Genomic DNA, 26,810 nt, shown 5'->3' with positions numbered 1-26,810 from the left:
ACCCCTGTTATCGCTACTTTCCTTACGCCTGCTTCAGGACCGACTTAGCCATGATATCCTATGGAAGGTGGATATCATGGCTAAGTTTGTGGGCCCCTATCAACAAGCTAACGCCACATTTCGTGAGATAATCTCACGTTAGGCAGTTAGCGCTAGGATTTTTATCGCTTTTGAGATAAGCGTTGCTAATAGCACGCTATCTCAGCGATAAAAATCCACGTTAGCTGGCGATAATTATCCTAGCGCTTAGTGCGCTTAGTGATAATTATCACCGGTTGTTGCTGATATGCCCCTTAACTCTTAAATAAAAGTTCCTGTCAACTCAATATTGGAGCATGAGAACAAAATTATGTGTTGGAATGGTTTTAAATGGGAGAAAATTAAAATGAAAGATTACCTTCATGATCAAGTAAACACTTCATTTACATTTTCTCCCATTTCAAAGTGTCATATAAAACATCAGGCCTCTAGCTCCCACTGGCCAGTAGACACTGTTCCATATTTATAACTGAAAAATAAAGCCATTTTATTTTAAGGACAGAAATAGAATAAAAATATTTCTATGAAGCAATGTCTTAATGGGAGCACTGCGGGACCGAGGATGGAAGATTGCGCTGTAAGAGCCTGGAGAGGACAAACTGCTGAAGGAAATTGGTGGGAGGGATACTGCTGAAACCTGGAGGAAGGAAGCACTGCAGGAACATGAGGGCTACAGGAACCTGAAGGGTAGAGGTGTGGAAATATGGATTTTTATGATCAGTTATGTCCCCTATCTTGGACCCCAACGGTTTCATGTATAAATCACAAATACATGTATGTTCCCTCCAGTTCCAGTTATGAAGACGCAAACACATGTGCGTCCACCGTCAACATGTCCTCTTTCAGATCCGCCGTGAATGGGCCGGATATTCTATTCCTAAGTATGAAAGGCCACCGGCTTTATATGGTTCATTTATCCCATTTCACAGTCCAGGCGAATAGGCCCTGATTCTGCCATTAAGCCTTTTCCTGCTTTCTGCCTCTGAAAGCTCCAGTCTGAGCTCGCATCTGTACCCATGAACTTTGTCCTACTCCCTGCGCGGCTAACGGTGCCTGACTCGATCTGTCTGCTTGCCAAAAACTGTATTTCACCTTCAAGATTATCTGCTCTGCTCCGCTCCTCATCCAATGCATTCCTGTCTAGTAGTTTAAGTAAACATTCTTTCAGCTACCGAGCAAAAGGCCCGGCTTCTCTGTCTTTATGCAAGTAATTCATAGCCCTGTTACCATGGAATATTCCTACCCCCTCGCATCTAGTGTAGACACTTAGACGCTTGTACACGCACTAACAGTCAGCATAGTCAGTATAGAATAAGATTCTATCCTAAGAGACCTCTCTTTTTGGATAACACAGTTCTTTAAACATAGGATGTTAGATATGATTTGGGATTAGGTTGACATAACCCCAGACTTCTGTCTCCACATGTAGAGCTAAATGTCAAGTCCCCTTCACCCCCTAGTTGCACGTCAATCACACGTCATGCTGCTGCGCGCGCATCTCTGCCAAGTATTTCTGCTGACATTGCGAAATTCTTTCATGGAACCACCCATTTATGACATCATATCCAATGACGTTCTTTAAGTTACGCCCAGTTACACCTATTTTAGTTACGCATGTATGTTCTTATCTTTGTTATCAACTGTTACGCCTCCTGCATCTGTTTCACTGTAATGCCTATTGTATAAAAATGATTACTTGTCAATAAAGTTTGTCCTTCACTTCCTGAACCTTCGTGGTGATGGAATATGGAGTCCATCAATTCGAATTGATTTTGGAATAAAGCCCGTTCCGAACCTCTAATACCACGGATTCTGCCTCTTATTTTACTGAGCTATTATTATAGATTTTCCGCATCAAATTAAGTCCCGGTAATTAAATTATTTACCACATAAATGGCGCCCGAATAGGGACACTTTCTCATCTCACGCGCCGGATGTGCGTTGCAGGCCCGGTCTCCTGTCACAGCTGGACGGACAACAACGCGTACCCACAGGATTTCCTGTATCTCCCTCCTGCCGAGCGGGGGTAACTGAGGCTGCGATCAACACCCAGACGAGGCGGTGAGAAGTGCGAAGTATCCCGACCAGAGCCTAGCTGAGAGAGCAAGATCCGAGGTATACAGAGGCCCACCAGGTTCCGAAGTTCCGAAGTTTCGAGTCGAGTCCAGTCCGGTCCGAGTCCAGTTTAGTTCAGTTCCGAGGCCTTCCGTTCCGAGCTACCCGGTGAGTACCATTGTCGGGGAGGCGTTCTGACGTGCACATAGGTTGTGCTGGTCAAGACGGGTTTGGGTACACAAATCCGGTCTGCACTGTTTCAGCAGTGTATCTGTACTGTTTAGCAGTATATCAAGTATGTCTAGTATATAATCCAGAATTACCTAGTTAGTGCCGAGTATCATGTTTAAGTGACTAGTTCCTTAAATGGCCATCATTGTTGTTCATTAAATGTTAAAATGTTTTAAATCCGTTCTGCATTTTGTGGTGTGAATGACTGTTCAGTATTGTGTTTTGTTGTATTAAACGTGTTCAGAATTAGGTATCAGATCAGACCAGTTCTCAAAAAATGCCGCTCTTTTCGAAATTAAGACAGATCAAAACTAGAAAAGGGGTACTCGAAGAAGCTGTTCCCATTCCTCCTAGGGACACTCCAGGGTACTTCATGTATCATAAACATGGCCTAGACGCCATATTATTTCTTGATTTATGGGTAGACTACACCAAGGAACTACCAGAAAGTCAGAGGTGGCCCGCAGCTGGGACCTGGGATGCAGATTGCATCGTGAAAGTAGAGGAAGAATTATGGAAAAAGAAAGCTAGACAATCACAGAAAGATGCCATTGAATTATGGCGTAAAGAATCGCATAGACGGACAGAAAAAGCACGTAGACAGGAAGAGAAGAGTAAGGAGAATTCAAATAAAGTTCGAGAAAATCTATTAATTGAAGAAGGTACTCGAGTAAAATCAGAACAAGTAGACAGACAACGAAATACCCTTATGAATGGTATGTATCCTCTTCTGGCCGAAGGATTACCTAAGGCTACTCCAGAGATACCAAAAGACTTGCCACCCCCATTGTTCCCGATAAAAGTACATCCTAAAGGGCATCCCAGAACCGCAGAAGATGTTTTTCTTTCCTCTTATTTAGACGACGCAGCTCCCGAGTATGCTAATGCTGCGCCACATAGACCGCCTGCCGAGGGGGTTCAACGCCAAGACCCTCCTCCGTCTGTACCTCCGCAACAACAAACTCCGACACAAGTTCCGGCAAGCACATCTGTTTCCACAGCTGTACCCACACCTATGGTTGCTATATCACGTTCAACGAATCCTTTCACATCCAGCACCCCAGGCGGTGCTACAGGAGGTGCATCCAACATTTTTTCCACGCCACCCAGAGTAAATAAACTTTCCTTTCAAGAATTAGCCCACCAACGTACGCCCAAACTAGTAACTCCCGACGCGCTTAAGGAACTTCTAATAGATTGTAGATATGACCCGGTGCCCGGAAAAGGGGACGAAATGCTGCTGGCATCATTACGTATCCGACGAGCTGCAATATATTTAGGGAGGCTACCAGGAATGACTACACATTTAGAAAATATATATCACTTTGTCCAGTCAGGACGAGATTCCGAAAGTATTAATAGAGCCTTGGAGTACCAGAAAGTGGAGATACAGGGGGAACTGTTACGTTTCCTCATAAATTGTGTGATCAGAAATCAAGACCGACCAGGGGTAAATCCGGAAGAAATGCAAATTCTTACCACCTGGAGTCGGAATATATCAGAGGGGAGACATGATAAACGATCATGTATAGTAGCTATGTGCCGCAAGATCCGCAAAGAAGTAGAACGAATACACGAAGAAAGATTAGCAGTAGACGAGCCTGAACAAACAGAGGAGGAGGAAGAATTAGAACTACCCACAGGACAGTTAGAAACCATGGCCTATGTAGGTAGAGGAAGATCTTGTAATAATACTAGAGGCTTTACTGATCCGATACGTCCGATACGTCCAGATAATAACAGAAATTTCCAAACCCCTATAATAAAAATAAGGTCCCCCGAACATTCGTTCCAAGCCGCTGACAAATTACTCCGGGAACGAAGGGGTTATCATCTACTCGATTCTATGGACGAACAAGAATTAGCAAGGTCAGCCGTTCATTGGGTTGACAGTCCCGGAAAATATAGTGATGATACATTAGCGCACACGTTTTTGAACCTCACCCCAGATGAACAGCGTTTAGCTGGTATCTATATGATTCAACAACTCCTTATATTATATAAAAGCCAGCACTCCGATCCTGGCCCCTTACCTAATATCTTGACTGAATTACTGACGAATAAATGGAGAGGTGCAGGTACTGTGTTAATTAGAGAAATACTAGAATCCAGAAAGCAGTACATTCTTTTTGTATGTCCCGAACATGTCTCACTGCCCATAAAAGAAAGAACGACGTATTATATGGATAGACAGAATCCCTTAAGCGAAGTGCACCCGATAAAAGGTGATGACAATCAGTTTAAACGTGTGTTTGTATACACACCCATATCTAAAATAGAACTATTAGAAATGAAGAAAGTGGTACCCAGTCATGACAAAGACCCAGCGGGTTTCCACCGTGAAATTAAAGACATGTTGCTCATGGGAGAATATACCTATCCCGACATTATGACAATATTGAAGGTATTAATGCCTGCGGGCATTTACGAAAAACTCAAGGAAAAGGATTGGGAGGTGGGAGACCAGAAGATAGATTGGACAGCATTAGAAAACGAAGAAAAAGCTCGAGGTCCAGGTTCAGGGCTTGGGGAAAAGACCAAAACACTACCAGGTTTACTAGTACAGGTACTGCCACGTTTATTAACTACGAAAAAGGAAGACTGGGGTGCAATCTCAGCCTGTAAACAAAAGCACGATGAGGACACTAGTGATTTCTATGCCCGATTCGAAAAATGTTTTGGTATAAATAGTGGAATAAAAGCAAGTAGCGAATCGTACCCACATCTGTTTGTGACAAAATTAGTTGAAAATTCCTTGCCCCAAGTTAAGAATAGAGTATTGAAATTCGAGAGTACCTGGCAAGGTAACACTCCGTCACAAATGTTACAAATGCTACAGTACCATCACAATAGAATTAGAGAAGAACAAGAACATGAACAAAGACGCATGAAAGACACGAAAATGAAAATGCTAGTTTCTCAGACAGTTCCAGCTGACGGTCATAAAAAGGGTATGACACAGTCCAGTGTTTCAACAGGTCCTGTAAAAGGGACATGCAACTATTGTAAACAGCCAGGCCATTATGTACACGATTGCCCAGTTTTAAAACATAATATCGCCACAGGTAATACAAAAGAAAGACCACGGCCACTTAGACAGGATCAGAACCAACAAGGAGCTCCGCAGCATGCACAATCCATGCCAGCTCCGCAACCATCTATGACAGCTCCACCATCGCAGCCTATTGCTGCTACACCAACAACGACACGACAGATGTACCAGACCGCACAGTATGATTATCCTGATTATCAACGATACTCATGAAACAGCCTAGAGAGGGAAGTTGGCTTACCCCTTATTGAGGTCCCTGTAGATCAAGAAGGACCTTATGTACACAGTGAACTATTAGGCCAGGATAGAAAATTTTTGCTTGATACAGGGGCAAGCCGAACAACGATAAAACGAAGTGAAGTTCCAGGGGCACCCCTCTCAGGCTCACAGAATATTTCCCTTGGCTTTTCAGGAAAACCTATCGTTAATGAAGTATCACAGCCTCTTCCCCTTACGATTGGTCCCTTGACACGAACTACAGATTTATTGCTTACTAAATCATGTCCAGAAAACCTGTTAGGTATAAAAACTTTGAAAGCTCTAGGAGCTATAATATGTTGTTCTCCGGAAGGAGTAAGATTGTTTCTACGTGATTTCAAAGGGCACTATGTGTCCCGAGACATGGATCACCGACTGCAGACTTTACCCACACATTTATGGGCACAAGGCCCTACAGATGTTGGTTGCATGAACATTACACCATATCGAGTCACACTAAAGGCAGGAGTGGTACTACCACGAATGCGACAATACAAGTTACCCCCAGATGCTGTAGTGGCTTTACTGCAAATCATTGACGAACTTATTACCCAAGGAGTGGTTGTGAAAACCGACTCCAATGTATGTAATTCACCGATAATTCCGATTCTTAAACGAACTGATCCGAAAGCCCCGCCAGTATATCGATTGGTTATTGATCTGCGCGAATTAAATAAATGTATTGTACCACAATACCCCGTAGTTCCAGATATCTCTTCATTACTGACAGCCATTGATTCCGAAGCAACATTCTTTACTGTAATTGATCTCAAGAATGCCTTTTTCAGCGTCCCAATAGATCCGGAAAGCCAATACTTGTTCGGATTTAGTTTAAATGGACGAAGCTTTAAATTCACACGCGCACCTCAAGGATTCACAGAAAGCCCCAGCATCTATAGCCAAGCACTGAAACGAGAACTTGACAGTATCCACATGCCAGTCAACACTGCCCTGCTTCAATATGTCGATGATCTGCTGATCACCGCTAGAAGCGAACCTGAAAGTGAAAAAGCCTCACTGACGGTTTTACAATTCTTGGCCGGAAAGGGGCACAAGGTGTCCCCTTCTAAGCTGCAATTCTGTGTCCAGCGAGTTGTTTACCTTGGTCACTCGCTGTCCAAGGAGGGAAGGCAGCTTACACCCGATCGCATCCAGTTAATTGCTAACATGCCAATACCCAAGACACAAAAGGAGGTGCGGGCTTTTATAGGCCTCACTTCATATTGTAGGCAGTGGATCCCTCAGTATGCATTTCTAGCAAAACCACTCATTCAGTTGACAACACAGGAGGCAGCCACATCGACTGTCCTCCCTTGGACTCAGGAACATACACAAGCTTTTGAAAGCCTAAAGAAAGCTTTATGTCAAGCACCCGTTTTAGCAACACCATGTTACAGTAAACAGTTTACACTCTTTGTTACAGAACGCGAAGGTACTGCTTTGTCAGTACTCACACAGGAACAAGCAGGATCACACAAACCATGTGCTTATTTTTCTAGTACATTAGATCCCGTAGCTCAGGCTCTGCCTGCATGCCTGAAATCAGTGGCAGCGACAGCTTTAGCAATCAGACAAAGCGATGCCATAGTGTTAGGACATCAATTGACAGTACAAGTACCACACGCAGTAGAGGTTCTCTTGAACCGAACGCAAACACAACACTTGACTATAGCAAGACTCACTGGTTACGAACTAACATTGTTTCAGCCACACATAGAAATCAGACGTTGTAGTACATTGAATCCTGCCACACTGTTACCCGTAAACGGAACAGACCCACTAGCACATGATTGTATTGAAGTTATTACTATCACGACGAAACCTAGACAAGACTTGACAGACGTCCCATTGTCAGACCCAGACCTGACGTTGTATGTAGATGGTTCATGTATGAGAACAAGTACAGGAGAGCTAGTGGCCGCGTATGCAGTCACAACAGACACTGAAGTCATTGAAACAAATCGTATTAATACCTTGTCAGCTCAAGCAGCAGAGCTCATCGCTCTGACACAAGCCTGTATTCAAGCCACAAATAAGAAAGTCAACATATACACTGATTCACGTTATGCCTTCGGAGTTGTACATGACTTCGGCGTGCTGTGGCGAGAGAGAGGTTATTTAACTTCTCACGGTGCCCACATTCAGCACGGACCCCTCATTCATGCCTTATTAGAAGCAATACATCTACCCGCTGCAATATCAATTATGAAATGTAAAGCTCATACGAAAGTTACTGATATCATTTCCCAAGGCAATGATCTAGCTGACAAAACAGCTAAACAGACTGCTCAAACTCACACATCTGACATGACAAAGACAATAGTTCCGACACCAACACATTGCATGATGGTTAAGGATCCCGCTCTTGACGTAATTGACATACAGGCACATGCTACACCAGACGAAATAAAGAAATGGACTGAATTAGGAGGGATCCAAACGGATCAAGGATGGATGACGAAGGAAAAATCTGTATGGTTTCTTCCCGACTCAATGGTCCAAGTTATCATAAATACAATACATAGTCCTGCCCACTTAGGAGAAAAAGCTATGCTAGACAGCATTCAACACATTTGGTTCAACAAACATTTACGAGCAGCAGCTAAACAAAAAGTCCGTACCTGTATGATCTGTTGTCAGTTTAACCCAGGTAAAAGCATTCCCGTAGAACAAGGTGGATTTCAGCCTCCTGATCACCCTTTTGAAGTCCTCCAGATGGATTATATCCAGATGGAACGATGTCGAGGATTCAAATACGTTCTTGTAGTTGTTTGTGCTCTTTCCCGTTGGACAGAGGCATACCCGGTTTCAGATTACACTGCCCCGACTACTGCCAAACAGTTAGTTCGAGAATTCTTCCCACGGTACGGTTTACCACGTGCTGTCTACTCAGATAACGGCCAGCCGTTCTCATCCGAACTAATGAAACACGTTTCACTTTTGTTAGGATATCAATGGAGATTTCATTGTGTCCGACACCCCGAGGCAGCAGGTCTCGTGGAACGACATAATCAAACTCTGAAAATTAGATTGTCCAAAATATGTAGAGAGAAAGGTGTCGACTGGGTAGTAGCCTTACCAGTTGCACTCTTTTACATGAGAATGGTAGCACATTCTCGAACAGGGCTATCTCCATATGAGGTGATCTTCGGTAGACCACCAAATATGTGGGGGACGCCTATACCACGCAAAATAACTGATGTAGACTGTAATATGCTGACAGATTACCTAGCTTCCTTGATGTCTGCACTACAATCTTGTCGTTCACAGGTAGCTGCAGCCTTTCCCGACAACACCGAGGTGAAACCCCATGACGTAATTCCCGGGGACCTGGTGTTAGTGAGGAACTTTGATCGGAAGTCTCAGCTGGATCCTAGGTGGAAATCGCCTCAACTCGTACTGTTAACCACGAGGACAGCCGTGAAGATCGAAGGTCGAAAAGGCTGGATACATTCAAGTCATATCAAGAAATTTCATGGACTACCATCCGATATAGAGACTAAACCCTGTATTTCCTCAAAGACGGACTCAAAGCTTCCTTTGGTTGAACAAACGAACTCAGAACTATATAGACTAAAACTACGGTCCAATAAGTCAGACAATTTGATTGTTTTAGTCCTCTCCAAGGTGAATCGGTTGAATTTGTCTCTGACATGTATCCTCTGGACCGGAATAGAGAAGGAGATAATCAAATCCAGTTGAAAAAACATGCGTACTGTAAATCACTGCGTAGTCATTGTACAGTGACGTTATTAATTTTGTTTTTCTTATGTCTTTTAATAATCGCTACAAGTATATTGTTGCACATATATTATCCTATTTCTAAACATGTTTACAATGTTACTGCTGAACATTCTTTTAGTGAATTACCCCCGCATGAGTTGTCCTATAGATTTGCGCTGCGCAATAACACTTTTATTAGTATGTTACATCATTCCCATCAGGCTAGCAATGCTACAAATTGTTGGATATGTGGCCGACTCCCTCCCTATCAGAACTATAAGGGAATTCTGCCTCTCTTTCCATATCCGTTTACACACAATGGCTCCTGTGGAGCATGGTTTAGTTTAATTAATTCCCTAGATTCGAATTCCGCGGTTTATCAAGACAACTGGGTATGGGGAAACCTGAACTTAGTTTTGCTTAAAGTCTGTTACCCTAACAAGGAGGGACTTCCCAAAAGAACAGGAACTGATCTAGAAAATGAAGTATATGGATTAGGTAATTTCACGCTTAATCTCATGATCCTGAATGTCGAATCCGAAGCTGCACCAATTTTGCCCGCTATGTCAGTATTTCCAGTTAAAGGTGAATTGTGTATAAGAAAGAATGGCTCCATACACATGGGCCATAGTAAATGCATCACTGTAATAGAATTCAGTGATCAAGGCAAATCTACATTTAGAGCTTCTCGCCATTCCTACTTTGTATGTGGTCAGACTGCATATATACGTCTGCCTCTAGATTGGGATGGTACCTGTTACATCGGATTCCTTTTGCCACCTGTTTTCTTAGCTCCTCCTGATTATCACAGAAATACTCATTTAGTACACAATAGAGAACGGAGAGATCTCCCAATAGTCGACTACACTGAAACAGCATGGGAAAAATACACAGATTTCAATAAAGGTCTCTTTCCCTATATAGGTACAGTCACTAATAGTAAGCTGATACGTAGATTAACCAGAACCCTTGAAGCAGTAGTAAACGAAACTATTTCCGCCTTAGGCAATTTAACAGAAGAGCAGTCTGCTATGCGGATTGTTGTGCTTCAAAATCGTCTTGTCCTTGACGTCATTCTGGCCGATAGGGGCGGAGCTTGTAGGGTCATCGGATCAAGTTGTTGCATTTTCATACCAGAAAATTCGCCGTCAGTATATAAAGCCATAACTCGCCTTCATAAGATTGTAAGCCAGATACACCAGAATCCAGGCACCTGGACTTGGTCCGGTTGGTTTTGGAGTGTATTATCTACCTTTGGATGGAGGGTCCTATCCTTCCTAGGTATTGGCTTTCTCATACTATTCAGTTGCTGCTTATGCCTACAATGTGGACCAGCGATTTGTGGTCTGTGTGCCACATCGTGTATTCCACCACCAAGATTTCATTCATCCCGGAAGAAGAAAGAAGAACAAATGATGCTATATGAACAAATCAACGGATTGATGAAGATTGATATCTCTTAAGGGCAAGTAGGGGACAAGGAGGGAATGTGGAAATATGGATTTTTATGATCAGTTATGTCCCCTATCTTGGACCCCAACGGTTTCATGTATAAATCACAAATACATGTATGTTCCCTCCAGTTCCAGTTATGAAGACGCAAACACATGTGCGTCCACCGTCAACATATCCTCTTTCAGATCCGCCGTGAATGGGCCGGATATTCTATTCCTAAGTATGAAAGGCCACCGGCTTTATATGGTTCATTTATCCCATTTCACAGTCCAGGCGAATAGGCCCTGATTCTGCCATTAAGCCTTTTCCTGCTTTCTGCCTCTGAAAGCTCCAGTCTGAGCTCGCATCTGTACCCATGAACTTTGTCCTACTCCCTGCGCGGCTAACGGTGCCTGACTCGATCTGTCTGCTTGCCAAAAACTGTATTTCACCTTCAAGATTATCTGCTCTGCTCCGCTCCTCATCCAATGCATTCCTGTCTAGTAGTTTAAGTAAACATTCTTTCAGCTACCGAGCAAAAGGCCCGGCTTCTCTGTCTTTATGCAAGTAATTCATAGCCCTGTTACCATGGAATATTCCTACCCCCTCGCATCTAGTGTAGACACTTAGACGCTTGTACACGCACTAACAGTCAGCATAGTCAGTATAGAATAAGATTCTATCCTAAGAGACCTCTCTTTTTGGATAACACAGTTCTTTAAACATAGGATGTTAGATATGATTTGGGATTAGGTTGACATAACCCCAGACTTCTGTCTCCACATGTAGAGCTAAATGTCAAGTCCCCTTCACCCCCTAGTTGCACGTCAATCACACGTCATGCTGCTGCGCGCGCATCTCTGCCAAGTATTTCTGCTGACATCGCGAAATTCTTTCATGGAACCACCCATTTATGACATCATATCCAATGACGTTCTTTAAGTTACGCCCAGTTACACCTATTTTAGTTACGCATGTATGTTCTTATCTTTGTTATCAACTGTTACGCCTCCTGCATCTGTTTCACTGTAATGCCTATTGTATAAAAATGATTACTTGTCAATAAAGTTTGTCCTTCACTTCCTGAACCTTCGTGGTGATGGAATATGGAGTCCATCAATTCGAATTGATTTTGGAATAAAGCCCGTTCCGAACCTCTAATACCACGGATTCTGCCTCTTATTTTACTGAGCTATTATTATAGATTTTCCGCATCAAATTAAGTCCCGGTAATTAAATTATTTACCACAGAGGAGGGCTGCACGGCGATGAAGGCAGGGAGCACTCACTGCAGGAGCCTGGAGGAAGGAAGCACTGCAGGAACCTGAGGAAGGGGTGGGCTGCAGGAACTTGAAGGATAGAGGAGGGCTGCAGGGCGATGAAGGCACGGAGCACTGCAGGAGCCTGGAGGAAGGAAGCACTGCAGGAACCTGAGGAAGGGGAGGGCTGCAGGAACCTGAAGGATAGAGGAGGGCTGCAGGGCGATGAAGGCACGGAGCACTGCAGGAGCCTGAGGAAGGAAGCACTGCAGGAACATGAGGGCTGCAGGAACCTGAAGGGTAGAGGAGGGCTGCAGGGCGATGAAGGCACGGAGCACTCACTGCAGGAGCCTGGAGGAAGGAAGCACTGCAGGAACCTGAGGAAGGGGAGGGCTGCAGGAACCTGAAGGATAGAGGAGGGCGGCAGGGCGATGAAGGCAGAAAGCACTCACTGCAGGAGCCTAGAGGAAGGAAGCACTGCAGGAACCTGAGGAAGGGGAGGGCTGCAGGAACCTGAAGGTTAGAGGAGGGCTGCAGGGCAATGAAGGCACGGAGCACTGCAGGAGCCTGGAGGAAGGAAGCACTGCAGGAACATGAAGGATGCAGGAACCTGAAGGGTAGAGGAGGGCTGCAGGGCGATGAAGGCAGGGAGCACTGCAGGAGCCTGGAGGAAGGAAGCACTTCAGGAACATGAGGGCTGCAGGAACCTGAAGGGTAGAGGAGGATTGCAGGGCGATGAAGGCACGGAGCACTGCTGGAGCCTGGAGGAAGGAAGCACTGCAGGAACCTGAGGAAGGGGAGGGCTGCAGGAACCTGAAGGGTAGAGGAGGGCTGCAGGGCGATGAAGGCACGGAGCACTGCAGGAGCCTGGAGGAAGGAAGCACTGCAGGAACCTGAGGAAAGGGAGGGCTGCAGGAACCTGAAGGATAGAGGAGGGCTGCAGGGCGATGAAGGCAGGGAGCACTCACTGCAGGAGCCTAGAGGAAGGAAGCACTGCAGGAACCTGAGGAAGGGGAGGGCTGCAGGAACCTGAAGGTTAGAGGAGGGCTGCAGGGCAATGAAGGCACGGAGCACTGCAGGAGCCTGGAGGAAGGAAGCACTGCAGGAACATGAGGGATGCAGGAACCTGAAGGGTAGAGGAGGGCTGCAGGGCAATGAAGGCACGGAGCACTGCTGGAGCCTGGAGGAAGGAAGCACTGCAGGAACCTGAGGAAGGGGTGGGCTGCAGGAACCTGAAGGATAGAGGGGGGCTGCAGGGCGACGAAGGCACGGAGCACTGCTGGAGCCTGGAGGAAGGAAGCACTGCAGGAACCTGAGGAAGGGGTGGGCTGCAGGAACCTGAAGGATAGAGGGGGGCTGCAGGGCGACGAAGGCACTGAGCACTGCAGGAGCCTGAGGAAGGAAGCACTGCAGGAACATGAGGAAGGGGAGGGCTGCAGGAACCTGAAGGATAGAGGAGGGCTGCAGGGCGATGAAGGCAGGGAGCACTCACTGCAGGAGCCTGGAGGAAGGAAGCACTGCAGGAACCTGAGGAAGGGGAGGGCTGCAGGAACCTGAGGAAGAGGGGACTCTAGCAACCTGGAGGGACCGAAGTGCCGAAAGAAGGGAGTGCCTGCAGAGGCAGCAGTGATGTACGAACATCAAGCCAGAGAAACGGCAGAAGAAACTGGAAGGGAAGGCAGTTTTGTAGGAACCCTGAGGAAGTGAAGTGCCTCCAACGTTTGGAGGAAGGTGGCGCAACAGCAGCGACGAGGGAGGGGGCGCTGCAGCAGCGACGAGGGAGGGGGCGCTGCAGGTATCTGAATGATAGGAAACGAGTGCTGCACAGGCATCGTATGAGGAGCAACAGGAGCCAGGAGGGATGGTTGGAGGAGAGCTTCCTGAGCGTGTAAGAAGAAGAGAGGGAGTGCGTCAGCAGCCAGGAGGGAGGTAGAAGGGAGTGCTGCAGAGGCATGGGATGAGGAGGGCTTCCTGAGCGTGTAAGAAGAAGAGAGAGAGTGCATTAGCAGCCAGGAGGGAGGTAGAAGGGAGTGCTGCAGACGCATGGGATGAGGAGGGCTTCCTGAGCGTGTAAGAAGAAGAGAGGGAGTGCGTCAGCAGCCAGGAGGGAGGTAGAAGGGAGTGCTGCAGAGGCATGGGATGAGGAGGGCTTCCTGAGCGTGTAAGAAGAAGAGAGAGAGTGCATTAGCAGCCAGGAGGGAGGTAGAAGGGAGTGCTGCAGAGGCATGGGATGAGGAGGGCTTCCTGGGCCTGTAAGGAGAGAGGGAGTGTGGCAGCAGCCAGGAGGGAGGTAGAAGGGAGTGCTGCAGAGGCATGGGATGAGGAGGGCTTCCTGAGCGTGTAAGAAGAAGAGAGAGAGTGCGTCAGCAGCCGGGAGGGAGGTAGAAGGGAGTGCTGCAGAGGCATGGGATGAGGAGGGCTTCTGGACCTGTAAGGAGAGATGGAGTGCGTCAGCAGCTGGGAGGGAGGTAGAGGGGAGTGCTGCAGAGGCATGGGATGAGGAGGGCTTCCCGGGCCTGTAAGGAGAGAGAGAGTGTGGCACCAGCCAGGAGGGAAGTTAAAGGGAGTGCCGCAGAGGCATGGATGAGGAGGGCTTCCTGGGCCTGTAAGAAGAGAGGGAATGCAGCAGCAGCCAGGAGGGAGGTAGAAGGGAGTGCTGCAGAGGCATGGGATGAGGAGGGCTTCCTGGGCCTGTAAGAAGAGAGGGAGTGCGTCAGCAGCCAGGAGGGAGGTAGAAGGGAGTGCTGCAGAGGCATGGGATGAGGAGGGGTTCCTGGGCCTGTAAGAAGAGAGGGAGTGCGTCAGCAGCCGGGAGGGAGGTAGAGGGGAGTGCTGCAGAGCCATGGGATGAGGAGGGCTTCCTGGGCCTGTAAGAAGAGAGGGAGTGCGTCAGCAGCCGGGAGGGAGGTAGAAGGGAGTGCTGCAGAGGCATGGGATGAGGAGGGCTTCCTGGGCCTGTAAGAAGAGAGGGAGTGCGTCAGCAGCCGGGAGGGAGGTAGAGGGGAGTGCTGCAGAGCCATGGGATGAGGAGGGCTTCCTGGGCCTGTAAGAAGAGAGGGAGTGCGTCAGCAGCCGGGAGGGAGATAGAAGGGAGTGATGCAGAGCCATGGGATGAGGAGGGCTTCCTGGGCCTGTAAGGAGAGAGGGAGTGCGGCAGCAGCCAGGAGGGAGGTAGAAGGGAGTGCTGCAGAGGCATGGGATGAGGAGGGCTTCCTGGGCCTGTAAGAAGAGAGGGAGTGCGGCAGCAGCCGGGAGGGAGGTAGAAGGGAGTGCTGCAGAGGCATGGGATGAGGAGGGCTTCCTGAGCCTGTAAGAAAAGAGGGAGTGCGGCAGCAGCCAGGAGGGGGGTAGAAGGGAGTGCTGCAGAGGCATAGGATGAGGAGGGCTTCCTGGGCCTGTAAGAAGAGAGGGAGTGCGTCAGCAGCCGGGAGGGAGGTAGAAGGGAGTGCTGCAGAGGCATGGGATGAGGAGGGCTTCCTGGGCCTGGAAGAAGAGAGGGAGTGCGTCAGCAGCCAGGAGGGAGGTAGAAGGGAGTGCTGCAGAGGCATGGGATGAGGAGGGCTTCCTGGGCCTGTAAGAAGAGAGGGAGTGCGGCAGCAGCCAGGAGGGAGGTAGAAGGGAGTGCTGCAGAGGCATGGGATGAGGAGGGCTTCCTGGGCCTGTAAGAAGAGAGGGAGTGTGGCACCAGCTGGGAGGGAGGTAGAAGGGAGTGCTGCAGAGCATGGGATGAGGAGGGTTTCCTGAGCGTGTAAGAAGAAGAGAGAGAGTGCGTCAGCAGCCAGGAGGGAGGTAGAAGGGAGTGCTGCAGAGGCATGGGATGAGGAGGGCTTCCTGGGCCTGTAAGGAGAGAGTGAGTGCGGCAGCAGCCAGGAGGGAGGTAGAAGGGAGTGCTGCAGAGGCATGGGATGAGGAGGGCTTCCTGGGCCTGTAAGAAGAAGAGAGAGAGTGCGTCAGCAGCCAGGAGGGAGGTAGAAGGGAGTGCTGCAGAGGCATGGGATGAGGAGGGCTTCCTGGGCCTGTAAGAAGAGAGGGAGTGTGGCACCAGCTGGGAGGGAGGTAGAAGGGAGTGCTGCAGAGGCATAGGATGAGGAGGGCTTCCTGGGCCTGGAAGAAGAGAGAGAGTGCGTCAGCAGCCAGGAGGGAGGTAGAAGGGAGTGCTGCAGAGGCATGGGATGAGGAGGGCTTCCTGAGTGTGTAAGAAGAAGAGAGAGAGTGCGTCAGCAGCCAGGAGGGAGGTAGAAGGGAGTGCTGCAGAGGCATGGGATGAGGAGGGCTTCCTGGGCCTGTAAGAAGAAGAGAGAGAGTGCGTCAGCAGCCAGGAGGGAGGTAGAAGGGAGTGCTGCAGAGGCATGGGATGAGGAGGGCTTCCTGGGCCTGTAAGGAGAGAGGGAGTGCGGCAGCAGCCAGGAGGGAGGTAGAAGGGAGTGCTGCAGACGCATGGGATGAGGAGGGCTTCCTGAGCGTGTAAGAAGAGAGAGAGTGCGGCAGCAGCCAGGAGGGAAGTTAAAGGGAGTGCTGCAGAGGCATGGGATGAGGAGGGCTTCCTGGGCCTGTAAGGAGAGAGAGAGTGCGGCAGCAGCCAGGAGGGAGGTAGAAGGGAGTGCTGCAGAGGCATGGGATGAGGAGGGCTTCCTTGGCCTGAAAGAAGAAGAGAGAGAGTGCGTCAGCAGCCAGGAGGGAGGTAGAAGGGAGTGCTGCAGAGGCATGGGATGAGGAGGGCTTCCTGGGCCTGTAAGAAGAGAGGGAGTGTGGCACCAGCCGGGAGGGAGGTAGAAGGGAGTGCTGCAGAGGCATGGGATGAGGAGGGCTTCCTGGGCCTGTAAGAAGAGAGGGAGTGCGTCAGCAGCCAGGAGGGAGGTAGAAGGATGTGCTGCAGAGGCATGGGATGAGGAGGGCTTCCTGAGAGTGTAAGAAGAGAGAGAGTGCGGCAGCAGCCAGGGGGGAGGTAGAGGGGAGTGCTGCAGACGCATGGGATGAGGAGGGCTTCCTGGGCCTGTAAGGAGAGAGGGAGTACGGCAGCAGCCAGGAGGGAGGTAGAAGGGAGTGCTGCAGAGGCATGGTAGGGGGAGGGCTTCCTGGGCCTGTAAGGAGAGAGGGAGTGCGGCAGCAGCCGGGAGGGAGGTAGAGGGGAGTGCTGCAGAGGCATGGGATGAGGAGGGCTTCCTGAGCGTGTAAGAAGAGAGAGAGTGCGGCAGCAGCCAGGGGGGAGGTAGAGGGGAGTGCTGCAGACGCATGGGATGAGGAGGGCTTCCTGGGCCTGTAAGAAGAGAGAGAGTGCGGCAGCAGCCAGGAGGGAAGTTAAAGGGAGTGCTGCAGAGGCATGGTAGGAGGAGGGCTTCCTGGGCCTGTGAGAAGAGAGAGAGTGCGTCAGCAGCCAGGAGGGAAGTTAAAGGGAGTGCTGCAGACGCATGGGATGAGGAGGGCTTCCTGAGCGTGTAAGAAGAGAGGGAGTGCGGCAGCAGCCGGGAGGGAAGTTAAAGGGAGTGCTGCAGAGGCATGGGATGAGGAGGGCTTCCTGAGCATGTAAGAAGAAGAGAGAGAGTGCGTCAGCAGCCGGGAGGGAGGTAGAGGGGAGTGCTGCAGAGGCATGGGATGAGGAGGGCTTCCTGGGCCTGGAAGAAGAGAGGGAGTGTGGCAGCAGCCAGGAGAGAGGTAGAAGGGAGTGCTGCAGAGGCATGGGATGAGGAGGGCTTCCTGAGCGTGTAAGAAGAGAGGGAGTGCGGCAGCAGCCGGGAGGGAGGTAGAAGGGAGTGCTGCAGAGGCATGGGATGAGGAGGGCTTCCTGAGCCTGTAAGAAAAGAGGGAGTGCGGCAGCAGCCAGGAGGGGGGTAGAAGGGAGTGCTGCAGAGGCATGGGATGAGGAGGGCTTCCTGGGCCTGTAAGAAGAGAGGGAGTGCGTCAGCAGCCGGGAGGGAGGTAGAAGGGAGTGCTGCAGAGGCATGGGATGAGGAGGGCTTCCTGGGCCTGTAAGAAGAGAGGGAGTGCGGCAGCAGCCAGGAGGGAAGTTAAATGGAGTGCTGCAGAGGCATGGGATGAGGAGGGCTTCCTGGGCCTGTAAGAAGAGAGGGAGTGCGGCAGCAGCCAGGAGGGAAGATAAAGGGAGTGCTGCAGAGGCATGGGATGAGGAGAGCTTCCTGAGCATGTAAGAAGAAGAGAGGGAGTGCGTCAGCAGCCGGGAGGGAGGTAGAGGGGAGTGCTGCAGCGGCATGGGATGAGGAGGGCTTCCTGGGCCTGTAAGAAGAGAGGGAGTGCGGAAGCAGCCGGGAGGGAGGTAGAAGGGAGTGCTGCAGAGGCAGGGGATGAGGAGAGCTTCCTGGGCCTGTCAGAAGAGAGGGAGTGTGGCAGCAGCTGGGAGGGAGGTAGAAGGGAGTGCTGCAGAGGCATGGGATGAGGAGGGCTTCCTGGGCCTGTAAGGAGAGAGGGAGTGCGTCAGCAGCCAGGAGGGAGGTAGAAGGGAGTGCTGCAGAGGCATGGGATGAGGAGGGCTTCCTGGGCCTGTAAGAAGAGAGGGAGTGCGGCAGCAGCCGGGAGGGAGGTAGAAGGGAGTGCTGCAGAGGCATGGGATGAGGAGGGCTTCCTGAGCCTGTAAGAAAAGAGGGAGTGCGGCAGCAGCCAGGAGGGGGGTAGAAGGGAGTGCTGCAGAGGCATAGGATGAGGAGGGCTTCCTGGGCCTGTAAGAAGAGAGGGAGTGCGTCAGCAGCCGGGAGGGAGGTAGAAAGGAGTGCTGCAGAGGCATGGGATGAGGAGGGCTTCCTGGGCCTGTAAGAAGAGAGGGAGTGCGGCAGCAGCCAGGAGGGAAGTTAAAGGGAGTGCTGCAGAGGCATGGGATGAGGAGCGCTTCCTGGGCCTGTAAGAAGAGAGGGAGTGCGGAAGCAGCCTGGACGGAGGTAGAAGGGAGTGCTTTAGAGGCATGGGATGAGGAGCGCTTCCTGGGCCTGTAAGAAGAGAGAGAGTGCGTCAGCAGCCAGGAGGGAGGTAGAAGGGAGTGCTGCAGAGGCATGGGATGAGGAGGGCTTCCCGGGCCTGTAAGGAGACAGGGAGTGCCGGCATGGGATGAGGAGGGCTTCCTGATCTGTAAGGAGAGAGGGAGTGCGGCAGCATCCAGGAGGGAGGTAGAAGAGAGTGCTGCAGACGCATGGGATGAGGAGGGCTTCCTGGGCCTGTAAGGAGAGAGGGAGTGCGGCAGCAGCCAGGAGGGAGGTAGAAGGGAGAGCTGCAGAGGCATGGGATGAGGAGGGATTCCCGGGCCTGTAAGGAGAGAGGGAGTGCCGGCATGGGATGAGGAGGGATTCCCGGGCCTGTAAGGAGAGAGGGAGTGCCGGCATGAGATGAGGAGGGCTTCCTGCTCTGTAAGGAGAGAGGGAGTATGTGTTTAGGAAAGTGCCGGAAGAAGGTAGCAATACAGTTAGTGTTAGGAGTTACAGATAAAGGGGGAGTACTGGCTCATAGACGGGCACTGTGGCCAGTTACAGCTGAACCATTCCCCACAGGGGTATTTGCCCTGTTTTGCTCTCCCAGCTGCCATTGGCGGTAACTCCTTTGCTTGGTACGATTATTTTTCCCCTGGGAGAAGGGCACCCTATTGCAAGGAGACATTCTACAACCAGATGTCAATATTTGTGTTTGCGATAAAGTGTCACTCAGGGTGTCACACATGAAACATGTGTCACCCTCAAGCACATTTCAAACGTGGATATGTCACTCAAGCAGACGGAAAACTTGTTAGCGCTGTATTTGATACATCAGAGACCTATCTCTGAGATGCAGTTTAAGAGAACATTTTTATGTCAGCAGGAGCTACTGAAGCCTAAAGCGGTGCACATGGTTATGTTATGTTATTTGGTATTTTTATAGCGCACAGCTGCCCCAGCAAAGGGGCGTCCTGGCGCTTTGACAGATGCTATAACATAACACACAATAAAAGAAAAGAAATTAACTAGATACCGGGAACAGGAAGGTTTTAATCGCCTGCCTGAAGGTGAGCAGATCTTCCAGAGCTCGAATGTGTACAGGGAGCGAATTCCATAGGCCTGCCGCTAGCACCCTAAAGGAGCGGCCACCCATTCTGCTCAACTTGAAGCGTGGACAGATGGCCAGATGAAGCCCCTCCGATCTCAAGGATCTCGAAGGCATATAGGGCGTAAGAAGAGGAACAAGTGCCGGCGGCGAAAAAGATTTCAGAATTTTAAAGGCCAGGCACAGCGCCTTGAACTTAATTCGCTGTCTGACCGGGAGCCAGTGCAAGGCCGTGATGGTACCAGACACTGAACAATGTCTTGGAAGGCCCACAATGGCTCGTGCCGCGGCGTTTTGTACTCTTTGGAGCCTAGAGGCCTCCGCTTGATTCACCCCTAACAGCAATGAGCTGCCGTAGTCCAGCCGAGAAAGTATTGAGGCCTGGACTACAAGCTGTCTGTTAGGGGGATCAAAATACTTTAAGACCGGCCTAGTACCACGCAAAATTCCGTAGCACGTGGCAGCCACCTTCTTGGTGTGATCTCTGAAGGTCAGCGCAGAATCTACCCATACTCCTAAATTTCTCACTCCAGCGGCTGGAATAGGAGTGACACCAAGCTCCGATGGCCACCACTGATTTCCCCATAACTCCGCGTGCTTCCCTAGAACCAACACCTCCGTTTTGGTGGCATTCAACTGAAGGCAGTTGGTGCGAAGCCAGCCGGCTACTGCCAAGAGACCCGCACGGAATCTGGGGGCCTCCACCTCAGGGTCTTCACTAAGTGTCACCGCTAGCTGTGTGTCGTCCGCATATGAAGCCATCGTGAGACCCCACTGTTTGACGACACCAGCCAACGGTTTCACATAGAGGTTGAACATTGTCGGGCTCAACGAAGATCCCTGTGGTACCCCGAGCTCCAAAGGATAGGTGGCAGATTGACCAGGTGGTATAGCCACTTTAAAGGAGCGGTCTGCCAGAAAAGACCGAAACCACTGGAGAGCGACATCCGTCACTCCCGCCTCCTGTAAGCGTTGGATAAGTATATGGTGGGACACAGTATCGAAGGCTGCGCTTAGATCTAATAGTATAAGCGCTGCAGTATGACCTGAGTCAAGTACCTGGCGAAGATGTTCCGTGATGTAAAGTAATGCCGTCTCGGTACTGTGTCCTGACCGGAAGCCGTTCTGACTGGAATCCAGAATCTGGTTACGAACCAGATGCTCGGACAGAACAGAGTTGACATGGGCTTCAGTTACTTTAGCGATCCAAGGCAACAGGGAGATAGGTCGATAGTTTTCTGGCAATCGGGGGTCAGAGTTGGGTTTTTTTAGTATCGGAGTGACCACTGCCTGTTTCCATGCCGCGGGTACCGTTCCACAAGACAATGACATATTGATGAGATTCAATATGGGGTCGCGGCACAGCGGGGAAAGTGTATTAATGAAGGCTGGCTTTAACGGGTCCGTAGGAGAGCCTGACTTGACCTTAAGGCTGAACCTGTCAAAGGCCTCAATAGACAGTTCAGGTAGAATGGCCAAAGGCTCAAGATCTGTTGTGACAGGGGTAGAAGCCAGTCGATCCTGGTGGAGTGTGTCGAACCCATGATAGATTTTTTCCACTTTCTCCACAAAAAAGGAGGCCAATTTATCACAGTGCGAATCTGTGCAAATCACCTCTGATGATGATCTGTTTTTCATAAGGTGCTTCAGTACCTTGAAAATCAATTTTGAAGGATTGGAGCTGGTAGCAAATTCATGAGCGTAAAATGCAGCTCTTGCTCTGCAGATAGCTCTATGATAGAGCTTCAACTCAGTGAAGTACCGAGTTTTCAGCGCAGGGTCATAGGAACGTCTCCATTCCCTCTCTGTTTTTCGGCAGGATTTCTTCAATTCTGCGAGAGACACATTATACCAGGGGCTCGGTGTTTTTGTCCGGCCTTTCGACCACCGCAGAGGTATAAGAGAATCCAAGGCATCTGTGATCCAAGCGCAGAACTGTTGATATCCTTGATCCACATTAGTAAAGGTACTCAGAGGTTTTCGCTCTAATATACCGTAGAACTCTTCCAACGTAAGCTTATGCCAAGGCCTTTTAAGAATAGGCCTGTCTATGGGGATAAAAGGTTTATCAAGGACCGGACAGAAAGCTTCTACTAACAAGTGATCAGTCCACCCCATCAACCTCGGTTCTGACAGCCTTAACCCATCTAGAGTGGAAAAGAAGGGGTCAAGAATGTGACCTCCCGAGTGGGTTGGAAGGGTAACGAGCTGAATCAGTTGGAGAGCTTCCAGATCCGCTAACAGGGAACTCACGGTAGTGGAAGACCCATTATCGAAATGTATGTTGAGGTCACCCAAAATATTAAAATTGGCACAGCCGAGTGCTATAGGACTGACCATATCGGCCAGTGCTAACCTAAAAACCGAGTCATTGCCGGGGGGACGGTATACAAGTAGGCCACTGAAAGTAAATTGATGGGAAAATGCGACTTTAAAAATAGCGCTTTCACATGCGGGTAGTTCTGACGGCTTCCATTCCGCCGGAAAACAGGATTTGACTGCCATAGCAATACCACCACCTCTTGTGGTCCTGTTAGAAGTGAAGATGGTATAGTTCTGGGGGAATGCAAGATTCAATATGGCGGAGTCAGAGTCCTGAAGCCAGGTTTCTGTCATTAAAAAAACATCGGGATCCTCTTTATCTATCAGGTCGTAAATAGACAAATGATGCTTTACAAGTGATCTAACATTAAGGCACCAAATACGAAGTTCTCGCGATGCAACATGTAATCGTGTGACTGGGGCGGTATTGTCCAAGGAGCGTATTTTTGTAGGGCTCATGAGAGACCAGCCTTTACAGGCGCAGCTGTATGGGCCAATTAAAGGGTCCACAGGCTTACACGCACCTCCTTTGGACATTTGCCCTATGGCCAGCAGCTCTGACCGTGTATAGGACAACATACCTGCCAGGAGCAGCTAAACAACGATGTGTTGAGATACAGAGCCTGCCCCGCCTCGCGCTGCTTCGACGCGGACGAGCGCAGACGGGCAGGACTCTGGCACGACTCCGGCTAAGCGACGGCGTCCTCACCTGCGCGTCCCGCTGCGCGGGAGAGGGGAGCTTTAAGTAGGCTCGCCAATTAAAGTGCGAGCGCGAGGACGCTCCAAGATGGCGCCCAAAGCTATCTTCCCATTCCCTACCCAAAATGGCGCCCACAATGAGCCACCCCCGGGATCCAGGCCCGCCCAAACGGCGGTGAGGGAGCCGAATTATGTGCGGTAAGAGGAGGGGGCCAAGACCCTGCTAAAATCAGGGAATAAGTGCAGAAAATAAAATTTAAACAATATACAAAACGAGGAGAATTAAAAGCGTTAAAAAGCGCAGCAAAGCGCCTGCAGCAGCGCCAGCAACAGCGTGTGTCCGGTCAAATGAGCATCTGTCAAGGCCTGCCCTGAAGCTAGATTCGCCTTAAGTAGGCTCGCCAATTAAAGTGCGAGCGCGAGGACGCTCCAAGATGGCGCCCAAAGCTATCTTCCCATTCCCTACCCAAAATGGCGCCCACAATGAGCCACCCCCGGGATCCAGGCCCGCCCAAACGGCGGTGAGGGAGCCGAATTATGTGCGGTAAGAGGAGGGGGCCAAGACCCTGCTAAAATCAGGGAATAAGTGCAGAAAATAAAATTTAAACAATATACAAAACGAGGAGAATTAAAAGCGTTAAAAAGCGCAGCAAAGCGCCTGCAGCAGCGCCAGCAACAGCGTGTGTCCGGTCAAATGAGCATCTGTCAAGGCCTGCCCTGAAGCTAGATTCGCCTTAAGTAGGCTCGCCAATTAAAGTGCGAGCGCGAGGACGCTCCAAGATGGCGCCCAAAGCTATCTTCCCATTCCCTACCCAAAATGGCGCCCACAATGAGCCACCCCCGGGATCCAGGCCCGCCCAAACGGCGGTGAGGGAGCCGAATTATGTGCGGTAAGAGGAGGGGGCCAAGACCCTGCTAAAATCAGGGAATAAGTGCAGAAAATAAAATTTAAACAATATACAAAACGAGGAGAATTAAAAGCGTTAAAAAGCGCAGCAAAGCGCCTGCAGCAGCGCCAGCAACAGCGTGTGTCCGGTCAAATGAGCATCTGTCAAGCTCATGGAACAGTGTGACGTGTGGAGGCCGGTGAAGACCAGACTCAGGATCTACGCTCTGCTGAGCATGGGGCAGGAGCATGCAATTGTCTCAGGACTAAACAGGACTGCGAATGACTTATTTTTAAATTATTGATATTACACTTCATATATTTACAATTTTATACACAGGGAGTTAGGGATTTGACCCGACTCACATGATTGTTCGCCCCTCATACCTTTTTTTCCCAGTTATACTCCACGGATCGCACCCGTGGCTGCTGCTGTACCAGAGGCCGGAGCTCGGTCTTTTCTGGTGTGAAGTTATACTCCGCTGATCGCACCTGGGGCCATTGCTGGACCAGAGACCGAAGCTCAGCCCTCTCTGGTGCAAAGTTATTGTCAAGGTTGTACTTCACAGAACTCACCTGGGGCCACTGCTGGACCTCAGTTTTCTCCAGTGTGACGTTCTTCACAAAATTATCCTCTGCGGATCGCACCTGGGGCCATTGCTGGACCAGAGACCGAAGCTCAGCCCTCTCTGGTGCAAAGTTATTCTCAAGGTTGTACTTCACAGAACTCACCTGGGGCCATTGTTGGACCGGAGGCGGGAGCTCGATCTTCTCTGGTGTGAAGGTTTTCTCGTGGTTGTACTCCACGGATTGCACCTGGGGCCATTGCTGAGCCGGCGGCTGGAGCTTGGTCTTCTCTGGTTTGAAGGTTTTCTCTTGGTTGTACTCCATGGAGCACATCTGGGGCCATTGCTGAGCCAGAGGCTGGAGCTCGGTCTTCTCTGGTGTGAAGGTTTTCTCTTGGTTGTACTCCACGGATTGCACCTGGGGCCATTGCTGAGCCGGCGGCTGGAGCTTGGTCTTCTCTGGTTTGAAGGTTTTCTCTTGGTTGTACTCCATGGAGCACATCTGGGGCCATTGCTGGGCCGGAGGCTGGAGCTTGGTCTTCTCTGGTTTGAAGGTTTTCTCTTGGTTGTACTCCACGGATCGCACCTGGGGCCATTGCTGGACCGGCGGCTGGAGCTTAGTCTTCTCTGTTTTGAAGGTTTTTTCTTGGTTGTACTCCACGGATCGCACCTGGGGCCATTGCTGAGCCGGAGGCTGGAGCTTCGTCTTCTCTTCTGCAAATTTCTGCTCAGGGTTGGACTCTATGGAGCGCATCTGGGGCCATTGCTGAGCTGGAGGCCAGAGCACACTCTTCTCTGGTGCAATGTTTTTCTCAACGTTATACTCTGCAGATCGCACCCGGGGCCGTTGCTGGGCTGGTGGCCGGAGCTCATCCCTCCCTGGTGCGAAGTTTCTCTCAAGGTTGTACTCCACAGAGCGCATCCGGGGCCGTTGCTGGATTGGAGGCCGGCGCCCCGTCTTCTCTGGTGCAAATTTGAGGTTCTTGGCGATCTTCACCATGACAGAGAGTTGGACATTGGTCCTGAGGTTCATTCTCGAGAAGGTCTGACCACATTGGGGGCAAACAAAGGCTCCTGTGGGCACCTTCTGCCAGTGGCCGGTGATACAGGCCCGGCAGTAGCTATGGTCACAGTCGATGGCCACAGGGTCTTCAAAGTACCTGGTGCAGAGTGGACAAACCGTCTCGTCCTGTAGCTCCCGAACAGGGCCAACCACAGCCATGGTTCTTTCAGTGGCAGGACACACACAGGAAGAAACTCCCACAGAGGCACAGAGGGATGCAAGGGTCAACTGGTAGAGAAAGGGACACTGAAACTGAGAGTTACAGTCTGCACAAGCACTGAAATGTGGGGTACGTAGAGGGGCAGGACCAGCTGGTTAAGAGTGTGGCACAGACACTGAGTAAAACTGGATCCGGCTGGCACAGAGTGTGGCACAGACACTGAGGGTGCAGGATCCGCTTGGTGAGCGTGTTGCACAGTCACTCAGGGTGCAGGATCCATCTGGCACAGAGCGTGGCACAGTCACTCAGGGTGCAGGATCCGGCTGGCACGGAGTGTGGCACAGTTGCTGAGGGTGCAGGGTCCGGCTGGTGAGAGTGTGGCACAGACACTGAGTAAAACAGGATCCGGCTGGCACGGAGTGTGGCACAGACTCTGAGGCTGCAGGATCCGCTTGGTGAGTGTGTGGCACAGTCACTCAGGGTGCAGGATCCGGCAGGCACAGAGTGTGGCGCAGTTGCTGAGGGTGCAGGATCCGGCTGGTGAGAGTGTGGCACAGACACTGAGGGTGCAGAATCCTAAGACACTGAGGGGTGCAGGATCTTCCGGCTGGCACAGACTCCGAGGGCCACAGGATCCGGCACCTGAGATGGAGGCACAGACACCGAGGGACAGAGTATGCGACACGAGGACCGAGAGGTGCAGAATATGGCCACCAGAAGCACACACCCACCGAGGGGTGTGGCGCCCGGAGGTGTGCAGGGTCCCGCTCTCTCACGCGGCTCAGGCCTCCCTCCCTCTTACACGTCCCGGTGATTTACTGCCTTGTTGTTGCTGTATAAAAAGGAAGGCGTGCCTCTCGCTGGGCCCCGGGGCGGTGCTGGGAAGGGAGTGGGGAGCGCGGTTACATAAGGGCTTCCTCCTTACTCAGAAGAAAGGCATCTGGGCTCACATGGGATTGTTTTCGTGTGCCTCACTGGCACACGCGCAGGTGAGGCCCGCCTTCCACCTGGCGCTCGTCCATGGTAATAACAGCTCGTGGAAGAGGC

At 50.5% G+C, this 26,810-nt stretch overlaps 1 protein-coding gene across 3 annotated transcripts in view; it reads right to left on the bottom strand.

The window, feature by feature from the left end:
* The window catches only part of LOC146869196 (uncharacterized), a 37,258-nt gene extending 10,671 nt beyond the window's left edge, over positions 1 to 26,587 (bottom strand). Inside the window, exon 1 of one of the 3 annotated variants that reach the window (XM_085643109.1) lies at positions 24,707 to 26,587. In XM_085643109.1, the coding sequence (XP_085499235.1) occupies positions 24,707 to 25,762 (1,056 nt within the window). In that variant the 5' untranslated portion in view covers positions 25,763 to 26,587. Of the gene's footprint in view, positions 1 to 24,361 lie in introns of all 3 variants that reach the window. The other 2 variants (XM_085643099.1, XM_085643105.1) reach the window with 2 other exon arrangements.
* Positions 26,588 to 26,810: the final 223 nt, after the last annotated feature.

Source organism: Triturus cristatus, chromosome 1_1 (assembly GCF_964204655.1).
Source record: "Triturus cristatus chromosome 1_1, aTriCri1.1, whole genome shotgun sequence".
Lineage (NCBI taxonomy): Eukaryota > Metazoa > Chordata > Amphibia > Caudata > Salamandridae > Triturus > Triturus cristatus.
Note: the sequence above shows the minus strand (reverse complement) of the source record. Positions and strands in the feature narration are given on the sequence as shown.